This window comes from Wasmannia auropunctata, unplaced genomic scaffold (genome assembly GCF_000956235.1).
Source record: "Wasmannia auropunctata unplaced genomic scaffold, wasmannia.A_1.0 LD335985.1, whole genome shotgun sequence".
NCBI classification, from domain to species: Eukaryota; Metazoa; Arthropoda; class Insecta; order Hymenoptera; family Formicidae; genus Wasmannia; species Wasmannia auropunctata.
The window spans coordinates 1410430-1422513 of NW_012026905.1; the positions used below are offsets into that span (position 1 = coordinate 1410430).

The 12084-nt window shown below is 37.2% G+C and overlaps 1 protein-coding gene across 1 annotated transcript; it reads left to right on the forward strand.

Moving 5' to 3' along the window:
- Positions 1-392: 392 nt before the first annotated feature.
- LOC105454480 (homeobox protein rough) lies at positions 393-9505 on the forward strand. The gene is made up of 4 exons (XM_011697099.1): positions 393-1390; positions 2050-2308; positions 5727-5961; positions 9087-9505. Exons 1-4 carry the CDS (start codon positions 1187-1189, stop codon positions 9307-9309), a joined length of 921 nt encoding a protein of 306 aa, XP_011695401.1. The 5' UTR covers positions 393-1186; the 3' UTR covers positions 9310-9505.
- The last annotated feature ends 2579 nt before the right edge of the window (positions 9506-12084 follow it).

Below are 12084 nucleotides of genomic sequence, written 5' to 3' on the forward strand. Positions count from 1 at the left end.
GAATTTTTTTTTACGGACGATTCATTATAGATCGATCGTATTTTCGTAATCTTCGCACCTCGGACGTTCTTACAAACGCTCACGCGACGCACGAAGGAAATCGGAGACCGGAACGATCAAATCGGGGAGGGGCAGGGGGAGATATCCTAAGGGGGTATCGCGTGTTTATCCGTCCACACTGCAGGAAGCGAAACTTTCGGCCGTACAAATGCGGCCGCACGTGCGATTTCGCATAGGGGCGGTGCAGCGCCGCACGGGAGGGTGGCCGAGGGTGGAGTGATATCTCCGGATGTGGAAGGGAGGTATGTCTCCCTACCTCCCTCCCCCGCCCGTCCGCCAGTCCTTCGCCTCGCAGAGTCGGCACGAGGTGAGAGAATGGAGGACGGCCAGGTGATTCAGACGCGCGTGCCACCCCGCAGAAACTGACGTTCCTCCGGGGCTCTCTTGCGGGATATCTTACTGCCGCTCGCCGATCCGATCCTCGGCCCCGCGAGGGCACAGTGCGAATTCTTCAAATCGCTGGAAATCCCATATAGGGATAGCTTCATTCAGTTATGACCGGACAGAAAATTGTATTTCTGTGAAGTTATTAATACCGGGAGTTATTTACTTATTTTTTTTCGAATCACATGACAACGTCGAGTGAAGAACGAATTTCGATCGGTTGAATAAAAAGAAGAAAGAGAATAAGAGAAAAGTGAATTGCGAAAGATAATCGGAAAGATAATTAAAACTCTCGGAAACAGTTGGGAATTTTGGTTTGTAAAACTGTGGAACTTCGCGTTCTTAGAAAACGGGGACAATTTCAAGTTTTCTGGTTACGGATATGCCTTGGATGCGTCGAGATCTCAGAACCGCTGATCGAACGTTTCCTACAAGTTTAAATCTGACGGTACTTAGACGCGAGAAAGTCCTGAATCTTTGTTAAAAAAAAAAAAGATGTTTTGTGTCTGAGAACTTGCGATTCGTTTGTTCACCCTGGAAACAAATATTTCGATGAACTCTACCGAGATTCTTCAGTCGAAAAAAAAAATCTGTCAAATTTAGCCTTGTTTACGTGGATAAAATTCCACCCTTAAGGAGAAAGAGAGAGAGACTCTCTCTAGATCATCCTGCTCTACTTGGCGGAAATATTCGGGAGTTCTTTCGTATGAACCGTCGACTCTACAGATTATAAACTCGTTAAATGTCCGCGAAGAAGACCGCGAGAAGGCCGTCATCGCCGCGACGTTTCTTCGCGCGGCTCTACGGCCATTTGGAGGCGACGAAGAAAACGGAGGATGACGAGGATGAGGACCACGCGAGGGAGAGTCTGGATTCTTCGCCAGAGATCACGGAGAAAGCATCACACGCGCTTCCCGATTCGCCCGAATCACACAAAATGTTGCCTGTGAGTACAAAAAAAAATAGAGATTCTAATTCTCTGTATATTAATCAGTTAATGACTAAATAATTGTAGGATAAAAATGCGACATTAGCCTTACGCGGGTGTTTTAAGAAACAGCGAAAATAAATCTGTATCTCAATTATTATATTTCAATTCTACGATTGATTTCTCTCGAGTTTCTAAAAAGTTTCTGAAAGTCTGAGAGATTGACTCTGAAGTTAAGTTAATCCTGATGGAAATTTTTCTTAAAATTCTTTATATAATTTTTATATCAATTTCAGAATTTTTCAAAATTTCTGCACAATTTTATAACATTTTAGAAAATTTCTTAGATTTTTTTATACGAATTGGAACATTTCTTAAAAGCGTTGAGAAAGTTTTTTTTCCGGAATTCTCTTTTTTCTATATAAATTTTGAAATATCCCAAGATTTCTCAGATTTCTCATTCTATAATTTCCGAAGAAAATTTTTATGAAATCTGAAGAAGTTTAAGATAAACAACAATAAGTGAAGTTTAAGATATTTTTTTCAGAAATCTCCGCAAGTTAAAACTATGAAAGATTCTTAAAAATATTGCGAGATATAGAGAATTTTTGTTCACCATCAGAAAAGCTAAACTTAATCGACATAAGGATTAAACTGTCACGTTCTACTTTCGCAAGGTGCCACACTCCAAGGACCTCGAAAAAGTGCCAAATGACGTCGCGAGTAGTAAAATATTCGAGAGCAAGGAAACGAAGAAGGATTCCATGCTCACAGGTGTAAGACTGCCTTTCCTGCATGGTTTCCTGCCGCGCGGGCCCGGCCAAACCTTTCATCTGACGCAGCTCGCGCATCCGCCCACGCTGCCGCCGCATCTTCACGTTCTGCCGAACCATCAGTCCATGGCCGAGCACCACTTCCAAGGATTCTCAGCCTTCCGTAAGCTCCCGTTTACTTCCGCATCGCAGATTTCAGCTTTCCGCAATTGGTTAACGTGACACGCGCGCGTGACTTCCGCCGCTCTGGAAGAATCCTATAATTAATTGACACAATCAGTCGACTTTTATTGAATCAATTTTGATTAAGTTAATTTATCAAATTGACTTCAGTAATAAATTTAAATTTATTAACGCGACATAATGAAATTAGCCTCGATAAAAGGTTGATCTATTTTTACCGAGTAATTTAATTTGGCTGTCAAACAGTTGATTAACTAATTTACGTTGTTACTCTGAAATTTTTGAATATTTGGAAATATTAGGATATTACAATCGTTTAAAGAATCTTCTTTTAAATACTTGAATAAATTGGCCCCATTGCAAAGTACTTTACGTTAAAATCTACGAGCAAAACGGATAATTAGACAAGTTGTTAGACATTCTATGAATATCTACTAAGATCTTAGCGCTGTAACAGTTGCCAATTGAATATTCAAAATATTTTTAATTCAAAATTACAGTATATATATTAAGATCCCGAAATTTTAACACGGATTTTATATAACATTCCATGTGGTACCATCGGAATGTATAATATTTTTGGCCAAGAAACAAGATGCAACTAGCGTGATAGAATTATCACGCTGGTTGCATGAAGTACCTACATGGAAATGCAGGTGACTGCATAACGTGTTTCCAAAAGCACACTTTCTCTCTCTCTCTCTCTCTCTCTTTCCATTCTCCTCTTCTATTTTCTATCCCCCTTCTCCTCCTCTCGTAAGCTTAGGATCGAAAGGCATCTTTGCGTTCGAGTATTCGCGAATCAGTAAGCAGATTTTGTGATGTCGTATTACGTGACGCCCGGCGAACACGGCCACCGTCCAGAGAGAGGATATTGAGGCACTCTTCTGTCGCAGCAACAATAGCACAGTTCCACACAGGAATTATTTTAGGAGAAAATCAATTCAGATGCTTCTGAAATTTAATTTCCACCGTTTTTCCGCGGTCCGACTCTTTCTTTCTAAAAAAAAAAAAATAATAATTTTGTTTCACTTATATTTTTTCTCAGCTTCTCAAGAATAGACAAAAAGAGGAAATTTTTTATTAATTATCTTACACAGAAATTTTTAAATAAAGTATTTAGAATAAAATATATGTAAAGCAAGAGTAGGATTTGATATTAAAGTATAAATAGCTTTTTCACACATACAAGGGCAAAAATAATTATTTTTTTCTGAAACATTGGAAATGTTGAAAATGATATGTTTCGTTTATCTAAGAACACATCTGGTAAATGATCGTTTTTAAACGGCCGATGATATTGTTTAGCTTCACGAAACTAAAAAAATTCTAGAAAAACTCAATTTCAGAATCCCAGAACGATCTCGTCTTGATATTCGATTAATCGCGACGTGTCGAAAATTTTTTAAATTTTCCAATCGTTTCGGAAATCCACTCGTTCCAGAACGTTACAGAACAGTAGATACGTCAACTGTAAAACAGGAGCGTTTCGATCGAACACCCTTCACAGTCAAAATACCGGATTTTCAGAACAGGACAAGTGCGGCGTGAGGAGCTGGAGCGTTTCGAGCGGATATCATTCTCAATGGATTTTTTTTTTTTTAATACAAACTCGGGTTTCCGAGATATCCTAGTAGAGGATCGGAGAATATTGTGACAGTGGCGGAGGGGATGGAGGAGCAGGGAGGAGAATTAACGAATTTCACTCTTCATCTGGAAAGTTTGACGCGGAGCGAGTCGACGACAGAAAAAACATTGCGGGAGGACAAGCCCGTGCGCGCGAGCGGCGCGCACACACGCGCGTGCGGACGGTTTTATCCCGCTTCGACACTTCGTCGCGATATTGTGATGAGATTACGGGACGCAGTTGGCCGCTCCTCAATGCGAGAAATACACCGCCGTGCCGAGTATTCCTACTGAAAAACCCCCAGGCACTCTTCTCTTCTCCTCCTCCTCCTCTTCCCGGGAAGCCCCCTTAAGCCTCACAAGCCACCAATTCGGCTCGCCGGAAAATACACGCCAGGTGTGTTTGTAAGTCGCGCATCGTCGGAAGAATATCTATACCCGTCCGATATGTGACATATCCCGATTTTATCCCCCCCCCCTCTCGCGATCCCAATTTCCGAGCGTCGAGAGAGATGCGTCGCGGAGGTATGTACTTGCTTAACAGGTGCTACAGCACATCATTGACTAACGTTATGCGGAAGTGAATCCGTTGTATGTCCATTTTTTTCCGGGTGAAAATTTTTCTTAGACTTTGTCATATAATTTTTTAGAATTTCTTTACAAATTTGAGAATTTTTCTAATTATATAATTTTATAATTTTTTAAGAAATTTCTCACAAGATTTTTTCATACAAATTCGAACATTTTACAAATGCTGAGAAACATCTTTATGTGAAGAATTCTAGAAAAAATGTACAGAGACTTTCACTTGATGTTTGTCCACAAAGATTCTTCTATTTAGCTCATTCTCGCATTGATATCTATAAAAAAAAACTTCCGTACTGTGCATTTTTTTAAAAGCTATGCAACTCTTTCCGAATCTATTGAACTGCTATAAGCGGTTATAAGGTTCAAGGAGCAATTAGTATCCCATGTCCGCTTTGCATCAGATTGTACGAAGCCTTGGGGGAAGCCTCAATTTCCGATATCTCTTTTACCAGTGCAGCCTAATTATTCTATCTCACGTAACGAAGATGAAATTACAGATGCACGGCCAGATTTATTTCACGAATCCCATCAAGTATGCTCTAAAACAAAGATCAGAATTAAATTGAAGTATTAAGAAGACAAACTGTGATATACACATGTGTCCAATTTTTAAATTATTAAAAGAGACCTAATTAATACTATTATTGTTATTGCATTTGTTGCTTGTTTTCATAAATTAATTGATATGTTTAGAAGAAGCCTGAGATAATTTTGTCATATGGTCGTATCTAATTGTTTTACGCTGATGAAATTATTAAATTTGTACAATTCAAAATAACAAGATATCTTTCTATTTCACCTCTCAATTCTATTTCATTATATATATTGCTATTCAATGTTAATATTAAAAATACTTTTCCAAGTCTTTTAGTCGACTTTAGAAATTAAGAACATCAGAAATAGTTTACCACCAAATGTTTACATTTTAAATCGGAACCGTAGAAATGAAAGAATATCTTGTTGTTCATTATACGCACGAAATGTTAAGCAAATTTTGAATATATTAAGTTGGATTTTTGCCCCTTCTGAGCTGTGTTTGGAAACATCACCCGAGTGCCCGAGTGGTATCATTTTATCCTTCCTGTTTATCGAATTTTGAACAAGAATGAAATGATACTTGCGGGACACTCGAATGACATTTCCGAACGCAGCCCTGGAGATTTGTATTTCTTTCTTCTTCGTAGTGGCGCGCAGAAGAAGAAAAGAGGGCCGGCCGCGAAGACAAAGGACGACATTTAGTGGCGAGCAGACACTGAGGCTGGAAGTCGAGTATCGGCGGGGAGAGTACATCTCGAGGGGACGCAGATTCGAGCTCGCAACTTCCTTGAGACTTACCGAGACGCAAATCAAAATCTGGTTCCAGAACAGGCGCGCCAAGGACAAAAGAATCGAAAAGGCGCAATTAGACCAGCAATATCGGTACTCGTTCACTCACAGTCTCATTACATTTTGTTCTGTGTAAACATTTTTCTCTTATCTAGACTAAAATATAATCTTGTATCTTTGGATTTCCTCATGAACACCACATTTCGCTCAAAAATTCGATTTTTTTCATATGTACATATTCAAAGCGCGCTAATTTCTACATGCATGTATATTCGTGTATCACTCCCTTCCAGCTTCTAAGAATTATTTTATTTCTTTCTAATATATTTCACAAACGCATGAATTTCCAAGATTTTGAATGTTAAGGAAACGCATTGAAATTAATTTTCCAGGAGGACATTCTTTCTTACAACTCTATTTGCCGCTTATTATTTCTCAAAGCTACTTAAAGCCACGCTATTCTAATTTCTCTTCGTCGAAACTGACATGGGAAAAATAAGAGGGCCATATGGAACATATGGCAATTTTCGCATACATCCCACATACATCCTTGCATCCCACGCACGATGCATCCAGTCGATTTGTTATCTTGTCAGCGTGATGTATCGTGCTTTCAATGTGGCTATTAACGCGCGGCCGTTAGTTTCATCAGCTGTTGTTAGAATTTTACGTTTCCCAACTTCGGCAAATGAAGTGAAACACAAAATTATAATCGGATAATTTTCCTATATGCGTTTTATTTTAGAAGTTTATTAGAATTTAATTAAAAACTTAGTTACAAGAAAAATTTTGAAAGAAATAAATCGAAAACGTAAAATAGAGTTTTTTTACAAGGCGTTATTTTCGAGAAAAATGATTTTAAAAATTAATAAGAAATAGAAATTAAATTAAATCAAACAAATTAAACAGGAATTTATATGTTTCTTGTAGACGAAGGACTTTGTGTTATCGAATTTGGTGATAGCAGCTATAGTAATACATGTATAAGTAGATCGATAAAACAATTTAAAATAATTTGAGCTACTAAACGAATCCACTTTAAATGAATTATAAATCGTGACGAAATTTATAATTTTATGTACGAGTATAAATACAAAAAAATATTTGAAGAAATACATTTATATGTACATGTACATACATAAATACATGAAATGTAAAATTATAAATAAAATTTTACTCTAAATTTCAACGTAGATTACAGATCATCTAAAATGGATTTAAAGAAGTTATGCGTAAATTAAGATTCTTCTATTTTCTGAATAGAATATTGTATTTTTTTCATGAATTCTGAATAAATATTTTAAAAACCGCTGACGAGACAAACGGATACTAAAGTCTTTAGAAATATTAATTTTCTCAAGTATTAATTTCTCTATTTCTAAATTAATTATTTTTGAAAATAAGATATGAAAGGATTTTTATTTTCGATTTATCTTTGCATGAGAAATCATCTCCCTTTTGATTGTACCGTCAATTCTAAGAGATGTATCTTCTATATAAACTATTCTTCTTTCCTCTCTCTCTCTCTCTTTTTTTTCATCTTCTATAATTTAAATATAAAATTATTCTCAAGTTATCCAGAACTTTTTACCGCGAATACTCCAATTTTCGAAATTCTCACGCGCGACGACGAAACACGCCGTCTCTCTAAGTATCCGAAATCGCGAGAAACCATCAACCTTCACCTGAAATCAAGTTCCGGATTCCCATCGCGAGCACAATTATTCCGGAGAAACACGGCCGGCACGGTCCGGAGGAGAGACGCGTTGCCCGATGAATATACACGCGGCACCCTCCTCGTAATGCGAGGCGAGGCGCCGAGAGAACGCCCCGGTGCCGCACAAAGGCCGAAATTTGTATGAGCTCCTCCTTCCTCCGTAGATCACAATAGCGAGAGACGTAATCCCACTTAAGGCTATTTAGCGGCGTATCGCATCGGCGTATCAAACTCCCGGTCGAACCGTCGCCGCGGCAGTCGAGCGTCGCACGCTCGGGGTCCGCCGAATCTCGTCACCCCCTCTTCCTCCTCCTCTCTAACCCCCATTCCTTTGCCACCCTTGCCACCTCCCGGCGCGAGTGGCCCCGGTGTTATTCAGTCGATATGCACCTGACGCTCGATAAACCGGATAAACGACGGATAAATGCATCCCCCGTGTTAACCGCGGGATTTTCTCATCCACTTGTCGCAACCCTCGCGCGTTCACGGACGCGTAAACGTCCTGATCTCCGCAATCTCAATTTGCTCCGAAAACGTTAAGATTTTGACATTTCCGGGAGGGAGGAGGAGGAGAGGGGGGAGTCTGAAAAGTGAGTGGACAGAAGTTTATTTTCCGATCAGTTTTTAAGTGGAATTTTTCGATAAACTCTTCATTTCAGGCTCACAATCAGTCGTTTATTTACTTGAACATTGAGAATATATATTACTTTCTTATCATCAACACTTAAATGTTGAAAAACAATATTAAAATATTAAAAATTAAAATTGTTTTTTAATATTTAAATGTTGAAAATTAGGAACTTTAGGAAGTTGTATTAATAAATTATCGTACCGTAAAAGATTTCTCGATTTTATCGAACAGAATTATATTATTTATATATCATTTTTTTCATTGTCAAATACTGTTACCTTCATATTGGATCTTCTTCTTTAGATGCTGTCTATTATAATTCCGGCAAATTTTTCCTTATCCTGTGCTACTCTAGGTAATGTCTGCATGTCTAAACCAATCCATTCTCTTAACATTCTTCAGTCACGAGCATTTTCTTCTTCCTAAATTCTCAGTAGTACAAAATATTACATGTTGAATTAAAAAATTTTGTGAAAAAAGCTCAATTATGTTCTAAATGGCTGAGATCTCAACGACGGAACATCGTATAATAGTCTTTATTTAATAACCGGCCAGGTATTTAGACCGTGAACGAGTGGAGAGGGCCGCCGACACGCGATCCGCAGTTTAAGTAACGATCATTTCGTTCCTCCCTAATGTTTCGCCGGATAAAAGCGTTTACTTCAGGCAAATGGGAACGCCGATCGCGTTGATTGCTCTCTTTTTACGATCTCTTTGAAGTAATTTTTTTTACAGGCGAAAACAATTTTTACACAGTTGGAAAGTATACCTTAAGTATCCCCGACGTTCGCGATTGCCATTCGTCAGAAAAATTTTCAGGAAACAGTTTCATCTTCGGTGATTTTACAGAAACTTTGTGGTTTGCTGCAGAAACTTCGCAGTATCGAACGGCCTGGTGAATCTGCCGCTTTACAACGCGACAGGATTCTGCGGCCTCTGCCTGTACAAAGACACCTATGGGTCGGCGACCAACCACTCCTGCGCCTCCGGCAACCCCGTCGTCGCCGACTCGTCCTTGAAGGATCAGCCGCGTTACAGCAGCAGTGGCAGCGAGACGTCCGATAATCCGCCGAATCTCGTGTCCACGACTTAATTGAATCCAACGCGCCGCGCGCAATCACTACGTCCTCATTTAAAACACATCTGACAATAAGTTTATTTATTTTTTTTCTACGTAATTACGCGACATGGAGGCAGTTTCAGCAATCAGTTTTCGGCGTGCAGATGAAACGAAAAAGTAAGTTTAAGAAAATTTTTTTCTCACATTATTATATCAGAAATAATTATTAGAAAAAATTAATTGGAACACATTCGACATAAAAAAATATTTTGACGTGCCGATTTTTATTTAAATATCATGCCTTTCCAATATCTCTTAATAGATATTAATAATATCATATTATGTAAAAATTGTCGTAATTGATCGATTTATTTTCCAGTTTTTCCCTGAATGTTTTTTCAATCGCAAGCCTTCGTTAATTATTTACACAGTACAAAAGATTAAGATGTCTAAATTCTTAGTCTTCAAAATTATAGTTATAAAATTTTGAAAATCTACGGTCGACTTTTTCATGCTATACGCATCCGACTTGGATACCGTTTATAATATGTATTATTAATAGCCAGAGCAGCATTTGCACCTTTGTTATCTCGTTGCCGCAAGAATCTCATTATTTAAAGATATTGACAATGAGATATCTTTAAATAATAAAATTCTGGAAGGTTTTGATATCTTACAAATACAATTGACAATGATGAAATAGTAAATACATTATAAAGTAAAAATTACCTTAAAAAAATCATGTTTTCATTGAAGCAAAATTTAAATTTCCAAATTGTACTATTTAAAAAAGTACTTTAGTATTGAGACAATATTAAGACAGCGAAAAGAACACGCAATGCCTCATCAGCACTCATCGCTAGAAAAACGTCACTTCGGATCATCGTTCGGTAATTAAATATGCAAATCGAAAAATGCATTTTGAGTGTGTTGTGCAGATGGCAGATAATACACAGAAAATTGTATGAAAATCCTGAAAAAAATTTGTCCGTATTAAAAACTTTTCATTCTAGACTTTCGCACATAAAAAACGGTGAAAAAGATTCCCGATCAAGCTTTGCTTAGAATCAGCTTTCTTTGAATCTAAAATTTTAAATAAAGTACTTAAACAAAGTTGGATCAATAAATAATTGATTTTTTAACTTACCTTCAATTTTTCTTGCTTCCCGTTAAAGCACGCCGAGAAGATCGATATGAAACGGTTAAAGAAAAAGAAATAGAACACGTTAACAATTATCATTGGAAAGTCAATCCGATTACAATTAATCATAATAGTGACGTAACGTATAGAGTTGCAATTAATTATATAATAATTATAATAAAGTATAAGATTTGAGCATGTTTTATCTGTAATTGACGCTTAATCGAAATAACGATAATACACGAAACTGCAAAAAAAAATATATATATATATATATACACTTTTTATTATTGATCGTTTATTTACGTTTCGTAAACAGTTCATATAATTAGTGCAATGCGTTATAATATAAGTATCAAATAACTTTTTATAGCTAATGCATAAGTACATGTATTTCACGAGTTTGGAGGAGAATGAAAAAAAGAACAGCTCTGTAGACTAAAAAAAAGTTTATTAAATGTGTAAAAATAGTGTTACAATCTAAAAAAATACATACAATATTCTTATTACATCCTAAAAATCCCAGATTTCTTAATTTCTAGGATCTCTACAGACTTGTTTCAAGAGCCTTTCAATTCCTAAAATCTCTTATAACTGTAAATGCAAGAATTTGCTCCGAGAGATTCCATTCGAGATTCAAGAGAGAATTTAGAGTTTAATCCTCAATTAAATTCTTCGCTTTTTCCTCCGTAGAAATTTTTCTATTTCCGTATTGCTAAAAGTCTCAATATAAAAATTATTTTTCCGAATTTCAATTATCATGTGTAAGAAGCTGAAGGCAGCAGTTCCATCTTTAGACGCTTAAAACTAAGAATCTTTTTGCTTTTTGTGAACGTCGAAATGTGAACTCAACAAACAGAAAACAAAAATCGATATTAATTTAATTTTCCTTAAATGCCAAGATTTAAACTGCACCCTTAAAACTAATGTTACCGAAATTAAAAATGTTTGGCGTAAATTCTATTAAAAAAAAAAAAAATCTTTAATTAATTTTTAGAAATGGTATTTTTTTTAAATTGCTATTTTTTTTAATTTTTCGGACTCGGGAACTTTTGGGAGCCTAGATCCTTAGATTTTCTCAAAATTACCTGATCTCGATTAACACTCAAAGCAATTTGAAGAAAAGAGATGCATAGATAAATCATTACTTGAACTTACCTCGGTCGGCGGCCTTGGAAGGACGGCGGGCACAGGGCACGTCGCTCTCGTCGAGTACCAGCCCAAACGGTAAACCAGAAATTAATGAAAACGAAAGACAGCAATTAATTACAGTGAAAGTAAAAAGAAGTCTCAATAACAAACGCCCTGCCTGCCCCCCCCCCCGCAAACGAGAAGGGGCTCAAATAAAAAACCAAGTGACATATGACTCTCTCGTCTGTTTCTCTCGCGCCTTACAAGGTGTGAGGGCACAGCTGACACACCGCCCAACAATTTTAACGGGGCTTCCGTGCAATGCGTGAATTTACACTTGAGAATAAATCCATATACGTGTGCGTCTGAGAATATTTCCTCCGAATAAAATCTTAATGTTCAAGATTCTGATTTCTAAAATTTCAAATCGTTATATAGCGTACCGTGTCAAGTTCTTGAAAGCGGTCAAATTTTTTCCGACAAACCACCGGCGCTTACGTCTCAGCTTTAAATCTTAGCCTGTTTTGTTTGTTAAA